Source organism: Macaca mulatta, chromosome 14 (assembly GCF_049350105.2).
Source record: "Macaca mulatta isolate MMU2019108-1 chromosome 14, T2T-MMU8v2.0, whole genome shotgun sequence".
In the NCBI taxonomy this organism is placed as follows: Eukaryota; Metazoa; Chordata; class Mammalia; order Primates; family Cercopithecidae; genus Macaca; species Macaca mulatta.
The window spans coordinates 19,643,342-19,652,160 of record NC_133419.1 but is presented as its reverse complement, the minus strand read 5'-3'; the positions used below and the strand labels follow the sequence as shown (position 1 = coordinate 19,652,160).

General features: G+C 41.9%; 1 protein-coding gene across 50 annotated transcripts in view; it reads right to left on the bottom strand.

The window, feature by feature from the left end:
- Nucleotides 1-8,819, bottom strand: part of PHF21A (PHD finger protein 21A) — a 191,465-nt gene that overhangs the window by 33,828 nt on the left and 148,818 nt on the right. For 16 of the 50 annotated variants that reach the window (XR_013403261.1, XR_003722319.2, XR_013403260.1 and 13 more), the window contains 3 exon segments: nucleotides 5,894-6,145; nucleotides 4,586-4,675; nucleotides 66-359 (listed from right to left, as the gene is read on the bottom strand). Coding sequence is in view for 42 of the 50 variants with exons in the window: in XM_077960969.1 (XP_077817095.1) it covers nucleotides 66-359; nucleotides 4,586-4,675; nucleotides 5,894-6,145 (636 nt within the window). In the remaining 8 variants the exon portion in view is untranslated. 50 annotated transcript variants of the gene reach the window in all.

Below are 8,819 nucleotides of genomic sequence, written 5' to 3'. Positions count from 1 at the left end.
GCCCAGCAGCCAAATGCCTCAAAGGCAAGGCTACTGCCCAGAGCAGGTACATACTCTGCCTATACCTGTTTTTCAAGACTTGGCTTGCTAAGCTGTACAGTTTGAGGTCCAGCGAGTCTGGTCCCTGGAGTAGCTATCACAATGCTGGTGAGCTGGGCCATGGGGAACGTTTTGGCTATGGTTGCAGTCTGCCCATTGACGACACGGACGGGGTGGATGGAATTCTGGGATGTGGGAAGGGTTGTGGGGGTGAACTTGGTCAGCATGACGGGCCTCTGGATAAGCTGAGGAGCTGCGAGCATGGGAGGTGGTGCTGGGGCAATAGGAATGTTATTCTGGGCCACAGGCTTGGGTCGAACCTATAGGGGAAAGAGAGAATAATTATTGTATTACTTAAGCTGCTCAAGTCCTATAAAAGCAAATCTTCCACACTCTATGTATGAAATAGTATTTAATATACTTACTAATGTTCATTTTGGTATATTAATTCTATAGACCTCAGGGCATATAATCTTATATAAGACTCATCAGCTCTTGAGGTTCATGCCTCACCCTAGAACACAGCTTTTGATTCTAAACCCTAAGCTCCCTCTTCTACACCATGCCACCTCTTCTGGTTGAGCTCAAAGGCCTAATCCAGAGACTGGTTCCACCCAGAACTTGTGCATAGTATAGTCATAATGTTGCCAATAGCCTTAACTCACATTTGAAATTTCTTCATATCCACAGCTTCAGCTCACCCCCATTTCTGGCCCTCTAACTCCCTGTTCTTGGCCACTCCTCCTCTCGGTCTCCTTTGTGGGCTTACTCTTCCTCTGCCTCATCCTAAATGTGACTATTTCTTAGGATTTTTTTCCATGGTACCCCTTTTCTTCCCAATGTTCCCATTATTCCTAGGACCTTTCGCCCATGTCATGGCTTCAATTACCATCTGTGTACTGAAGACTTTCACATTTTTACCTCAGAACCTGAGACATTTCCTGAGCTTTAGAATTATATTCAACTTGAGTATCTCATAAGTTCAAACTCAACATATCTAAGACTCATTAATTTCTTCTTCCAATCCTCTCTTCCTCCTATAATTGCCTCAGTAAGATACCTTTTCTTGACAAACTTTGGAATCACTCTTAATGATTTTTTACTCCACCCTCTACTCTCTAAATACTTCTCAAATCTGTCTACTTCCATCCTCACTCCACTATCCACTAGCCTAGTTTATGTGTGGCTCACTGAAAACAGTGAAAAAAAGTTACAGTTAAAAACATGAGGTCAGCCTTGCTTGGGTTCAAATCCTGGTTCTACCACTCACTGGCTGTGTAACCTCAGGTAACATACTTGATTTTTATAAGCCAGTTTTGTTGTTGTTGTTGTTGAGATGGAGTCTCGCTCTGTTGCCAGGCTGGAGTGCAGTGGCGCGATCTTGGCTCATGGCAGCCTCCGGCTCCCAGGTTCAAGTGATTCTCCTGCCCCAGCCTCCTGAGTAGCTGGGGCTACAGGCACACGCCACCACACCCAGCTAATTTTGTATTTTTAGTAGAGACAGGGTTTCACCATGTTGGCCAGGATGGTATCGATCTTCTGACCTCAGGATCCACCCGCCTTGGCCTCCCAGAGTGCTGGGATTACAGGTGTGAGCCACTGCGGCCAGCCATAAGCCAGTATTTTTCAAACTTTTAAAACTGTGACCCTGTGGGCAAAACCCTTTCCCCTTATGCATGAGGTTTGACCTTCAATTAACTCTTTAGCTCTGCTCTCCCGGAAACCTGGTAAGGGTAAGAATGTCAACTATATTACTAGGCAAAATTGCTTATGATAAAAATGACCCCTTACTGGCCGGGCACAGTGGCTCACACCTGTAATCCCAACACTTTGGGAGGCTGAGGCTGGTGGATCACTTGAGGCCAGGAGTTTGAGACCAGCCTGGCCAAAATGGTGAAACACCGTCTCTACTAAAAATACAAAAATTAGCCAGGCATGGTGGCACACACTTGTAATCCCAGCTATTTGAGAGGCTGAGACAGGAGGATTGCTTGAACCCGGGACGTGGAGGTTGCAGTGAGCTGAGAGAGCGCCACTGCACTCCAGCCTGGGTCATAGAGTGAGACCCCATCTTAAAAAAAAAAAAAAAAAAAAAAAAATTCCCTTATTGCTAAATCAAATCTGGATGGGCTTGAGAGGACCCCATGATTTGGGCTTCCCTAAGTGGGGTGACTCTTATAACTTGGGCACATCCATTGTGGGGACCTTGAAAGCCATGCCTATGTAGTTTTTATAAGATACATTGGCTCCTGTGGGCATAAGGCTTCTATGCCAAGGTGGCTTTCCCATTGTCTTAGGTAAGCAGCTTATTTCCTTACACCTGAGCTATCCTTGGACTGCTGTAGGGACTGCTGTATGGACTTATCGAAGACAAATGTCTGATGCTATCTTGCTCACAAGCTGTGGTTTCTGTCCTGTATCATTCCAAGTAGACTGGTGCCAAGTGTGGCCCATGAAAGTCTTGTTGCTATGAATGTTTGGCTGAACTTAAAACGACCCTGTGGTGGGTGCTACTAACTAACAGTAAGAAATGTATTTTACTCTGTAATCAGCATGCACCTATAGACATGTATCTCTAAAAACAAAAACTTTCTGAAATAGAGAACACAGTATGTGCTATGTACTCTTAACAGTTCCTATTCTATTCTATTCTATTCATTTTATTTAAACAATCTGGTTACAATCCACTAAACTGCTTTCACAACAAGTGGGACATGATCCACTGTTTGAAAAACATGGACTAAATCTTAGATTCCTTACCCTAAAAAGAGTAATACCTATTTGCATAGGGTTGTTTTAACAATTAAAATAGATACCCCATGTAAGTGCCTAGCATAGTACCTAGTATGTAGCAAGATTCTCTAAACATTGGTTAATACCATTATTGACAATGTCTTAACTCTTCTTCCTGCCCACAGTCTTGACCATTCCCAATTTATTCTCTGCACAGAGGCAAGAAGAATTTTCTAAAACATAAATCTGACCACATCAAGTGCTTGCCTGAAAAGCTTTAATGAATGCCTGCTGCTCTTAGGGTAAGGCCCAGGTTCCTGCATAGCCTACAATATTCCACCAGCTCTGGCCCCAGTGGACTTCTCCAACCTCAACTCTAACTCTAGCTTGCATGAGCCACATGGCCCTCTGTGCTCAGCCACAGCAAACCTCCTTTGGTTCTTTAAACTTAACGCATTTCTCCACCGTGGAACTATATACATGTTCTGTCCTCTGCCTGGGACATTTTTATCCTTCTTCCAAAGTTTTATTAGGCTAACTCAGCTAGGATTTTAGGTCAGAATGAATGTCAACTCATCAAAGAAAGCTTGAAGGAACCTTCTCTAATACTCTAATAGGCAGGTAGGCCGGGCACAGTGGCTCAGGCCTGTAATCCCAGCACTTTGGGAGGCCGAGGCAGGTGGACCACCCTGAGGTCAGGAGTTTGAGACCAGCCTGGCCAACATGGCAAAACCCCGTCTCTACTAAAAATACAAAAATTAGCCAGGCATGGTGGCGCATGCATGTAATCCCCAGCTACTTGGAAGGCTGAGGAAGGAGAATCGCTTGAATCTGGGAGGTGGAGATTGCAGTGAGCTGAGATCACGCCACTGCACTCCAGCCCGTGTGATGGAAGCAAGACTCCATTGCAAAAAAAAAAAAAAAAAAAAAAAAAAAAAAGGCAGGTATCCCTCCCACGGGCTCTCTCAGACTACCCTGCGAGGTATTTATTAAGGTATTTATTAAGAATTTATCTGATAAACAAGTGAAATCATCTTATCTAGTATTAGCATTGCCCAATCTCTCTCCAGAGGCTACTTGGAAATCATTTACACCACTGAACCACAAAACTCCTTCTTCTTCTCTCTTTGTCTGAAAACTAGGGCCTCAGATGGGAACTCTCACAGCCTTTCTACCAAGGAAGTCAACACTCCTCAAGGCCCAGAATGGGGAAATCTTGACATTTTGCACTGGGAATGGTGAAAGTTAGCCTAATTGCTGGAAGAACACTCTCAGGAGAATATGGTAATGCAGGGCTGCTCGGGCCTAGGGAGAAAGTCCTCTGTACAGACCCCTAGCCCGAGCCTTTAGAAGCAAGGCTTTGCCTTTATGCATGATGCTTAATCCTTAACCATCCTTTCCAGGGTAGAACTGAAGAATGGTTTCTACTAGTTGGTTTAGCTGTTGTTTCCTTCCCTACTCTTTTTGGCATGTAGGAAAGAAATAAGAAGTGTTAATTGCATTCTTTCCCCACTGCCAGGCAGACTTTGGCTAAATTCTTCTAGTAAGTTTAAGGTTTATAATGATTTTAATTATTTTAAATTTAGAAAATGTTCCCTTTCCTTTACTTCCCCCTGCTACTACCTTTGGTCATTGCTAATAAACCATGATGACAAAATAAGCTTCTTCATGGTACATAAATCAACAGTCAGAATTTTTAGCTAAGTGGGATAGACAGCTGGGCTGACAAGCCCCATTACAGCTACTTAGAAAGAGCCCATGAGGGTTTTTGTCCCATCTAACCTATCATTGGGCTTGCCATTGGTTTACTCACCTGTGGAAGAAAGTTTGGACGTGGAGTGAGTCTAGGAGGGGGGATAAACTGTGGTACTTTGATGGGCTGAGGAGGTGTTGCCTGAACCTGCTAAAAAAAATGAGGAAGATCAATAAACCAGAGAGAACAATCACGCTTCAGTATCAAAGCTAGTATTTTTAGCATCACTACTCTTTGGATCAGACAATATTTTCTACAACATTTCATCATAAGTTCATCATCTGAATTAACATTGCATTAGGAAACTTTTTAACTCTCCCACCTGCGTGCTTTACCCTATAAAACGAACCAACCACACTTCTGTTTCCTCCTACACCTAATGGAGAACAGAGCAAGCTCAGTAAATCTTAGACAATTTTCTTTGACACTCAAGAACTTTTGCACTAATATATTTTAAAAGTCAAGACTGGATCCAAAGTAAAATCAACCTTGCTGTTTAGCCAAATAGGCTTTTTCCTGATATAAGCTAACAGTGAATGGCTTTATTCCTACAGAAAATTTTCTAACTCTCAGTATCTGGTTGAGTGACCTGGTTGCTTCTCTAAAAATTCCTGGGTAAGTGGTGAAGCTTCACTTTATTGCTCTCTAGTTTCACTCACCACTGGTATCATTCAAAAGCCACTTAGGTGCCATTTTAAAGGAATTTTACATCAAAACTTAGATACATTTCTCCCAAGCTTCAGAGAATATCAGTTTTCTAAATGGCTCGATCCTAGAACTCTCATGAAAATTCTTGTTCAAGTACTTCCTCCTTAAAGGGATTTTTTTTTTTTTTTTTTTTTTTTTTTCCTGAACAAAACTTGGGCACTGACGCGGTTAATTTGTGAGTTTCTTGAATATTTTTAAAGTGCCTCAACTAACTCCAGTACTTTCTGGGTACAATCAATTTAAAGGGATATTAAACTAAAAGAATCATCAGTGAGTTTTCACCAAGGCAGTAATACAGCATAAGAGAGTTTAAGCACTCAAGTTTCACAGGAAAACACTGTAGACAGAGTGAAGGGAGAGGGAAAGATAAATGAAACAGTGTGTATGCCTCTGTGAAGGAGACCTTCTCCCTAAAATCAAGTCATACTTTGACGTCAGATAATGCACTGAATTTGGTCCTTGGTGTCAGGACACTTCTGTAGTGATTTGAGCAGATAGCAGAAATGCCATATTCCCTTGTCAGCCCCAAAGGGGAATTTGGTATGCTAGAAGAATGATGGAAACTGAGAAATCCAGCAGGAGCCTAGAAGGGATATACTACACAAATGCATATCCTAACCTTCTCATGTGATCACACATGAGGAGCAGCTGCTGGCTTACCAGAGTGACTGTGTTTTTTGCCACAATTTGGACAGCCTCTGCCCCAGGCCCAGTGACCTTACTAGACGTCTGGAGGTTGACTGGTGTGTTCTGCACATCAGTGCTGAGCACAGCCTTCTGACTGTTGATGGCGGTCACCATAGCAATGGTAGGTCTCTGGCCCACCACAGAGGCAGGCATGGTCGCAGTTGCTGCTTTCAAGACGAGAGGTAGTGTCTTTGTGGTAATCATAGAAGCTGTAGTTACAGTCTTCTAGGAGACAGGGAAAACAGATATTAAGACACTAAATCTAAACTAAATAATAAACTAAATCCCACTAAACAATATGCTGCTAAACCTCGGAAGAAAACAAAACAATAATTCTCATAATCAATCAAGTTTCTCTGTAGAACACAACATTTCTTTAGTGTACATACAGCACACTCCTTACTACAGAGAAAGGCAATCTCTAGTTTTCAAGAGTTCTCATGTTGGTGTCACTTGTAAATGGGTAAGTGGATAGTAATAACTGCAGACTAATTCAGGCACAGGGTTTTCAACAACAAACGGGGTAGGTGTACAGATACAGAATGTGAGTATACTTATTTCTTTTAGTTTTTCTAATTCTTTGCTTGCTCTTAATTAATTTAAACTTTGTACTAGTTGCAAATCAATAAGCTACGTATCATCTCTATCCTAACTGCTACAACCTCAGCAATATGAAGAAAGCCACCATATAATTTTGGATATCTGCTTCCTGAGACACAAAGGCTGGGGTAAAAGGACAGTGTCTTTTTCTTTCCTTCTTTCTTTCTTTTTTATGGTGTCACCCTGGAGAGACGGAAGGGAAACTCACATAAGGATTAGCATGTCACCTCTGAGGCAGTTACCTTGAAGGCAGTGAGTCCCAAGCTCCAGATAATGAAACATATTAGCCAACGAGTATATAGTAAATACCAGTTCTTGATGCCAAAGGGATATTATGAGTTACTACCTATAATCTTTTCTCTGGAGAACTGCTGCAGAGGTGATCAAAGATGCAATGAAACATGACAAGGTGGAAACAAACATCTGAGTTTTAAAAGCCTGAGAGATCAGAAGATGAACTGAGGTGAGAGGACTTGACTGATGCTCCTTGGAAGTGCTATTGCAGCTTTGAAGCTGCACTTCTCTACACCTTTTACTAGAATAATTAAAGGAATCAGTTACAAAACAAACAAAAAAAATATAAACTAACTCATTACATGGCCTAAGCATCTATCTGGAGATAGACAGACATTTCGGGAACATGAAAATTTACCTGGTCAAACTCATTGATTCTGATTTCGATACTACTCCACCTTTACTGTATATTTGCACTGTCTGATTTGGCAGCTACTAGCCACAAGTTGCTATTTAAAAGTAAATTAATTGGCCCAGCGCAGTGGCTCACGCCTGTAATCCCAGCACTTTGGGAGACCAAGGCAGGTGGATCACCTGAGGTCAGGAGTTCAAGACCAGCCTGGTCAACATGGTGAAACCCTGTCTCTACTAAGAATATAAAAAGTAGGCCAGATGCAGTGGCTCACGCCTGTAATCCCAGCACTTTGGGAGGCCAACGCGGGCAGATCACCTGAGGTCAGGAGTTCAAGACCAGTCTGGCCAACATGGCGAAACCGCGTCTCTACTAAAAATACAAAAATTAGCCAGGCGTGGTGGCAGGCACCTGTAATCCCAGCTACTCGGGAGGCTGAGGCAAAAGAATTGCTTGAACCCAGGAGGCAGAGGTTGCAGTGAGCAGACATCGTGCCACTGCACTCAGCCTGGCGAGAGAGCGAGTCTCCGTCTCAAAAAAAAAAAAAAATTAGCCAGGCGTGGTGGCAGGCACCTGTAAGCCCAGCTACTCGGGACGCTGAGACAGGGGAACTGCTTGAACCCGGGAGGCAGAGGCTGCAGTGAGCTGAGATCGCACCATTGCACTCCAGCCTGGGCAACAATAGTGAGACTTTGTCTCAAAATAAATAAATAAATAAATAAAAATAAAAAATAAATTAATTAAATTTAATTAATTAAAACAAAAACAAAACACCAGCTCCTCAGTTGCACTAGCCACATTTCAAATGTCAAAAGTCACATGTGGTTAGTGGTGACCAAACTGAACAGTAGAGACAGACGGTATTTCCAACATCATAGAAAGTTCTGTCACTGTGCAAGACCAGTGAAAAGTACTTCCATTCTCTCAGAAACACATCTGGACAACTTCCCTTATGAATTTCTATTTCAGTGTCTATGCTTTTCTACTTCAGGGTATTAAGTTGTTTGCTTCTAGGGAATTATTTATCTCCATTTTTCTGCCTTACGCACATATACACGTATTATCTAATCTTTTAAGATCATCACCCAAATCTTTGTTTCCTCTTCACTAAGTGGCTTATTCTCTTTGCCATTGCTCTTTAAATGTGAAATGAGAGTAAAGGGGGAACACTGATATTTATTTTGGGGTGCAGTGGATTATCTATCTTTGATCAGTGACGAAAACCAAATAAAAGCCAAATGCTATTTATTATTAGAAATGGTATATTAATAGTAGTATAACAACAAGGACTGACTGTATTATCAGCAATTTGTAGTAAGTGTTTTTGCCACAGTGTATTAGCCCTAGTTTTCCATTTAAAATATGTTGATTTAAAGAACTTCTGAAGTGGTGGTCCAGTCACACCAGATGGCATTCAATCCAGTGCCACCACGGATTGTGGGAGTAAAGTTCTAGTCAGAAGAACTCACTGACATGGATTTTAAAGACACGCATGTTGTTACTGCTTTAAGAGAAGTCAATATACTTTTGTTTCAAGTAAATCACCAATATTTTGAATAACTCTAAACTGATGAGTCTACAAAATACTGACTAAAGCCTCAAACTCACCTGAATTGTATACTTACCATTAACCCAATGCTTTAAAAACACTGA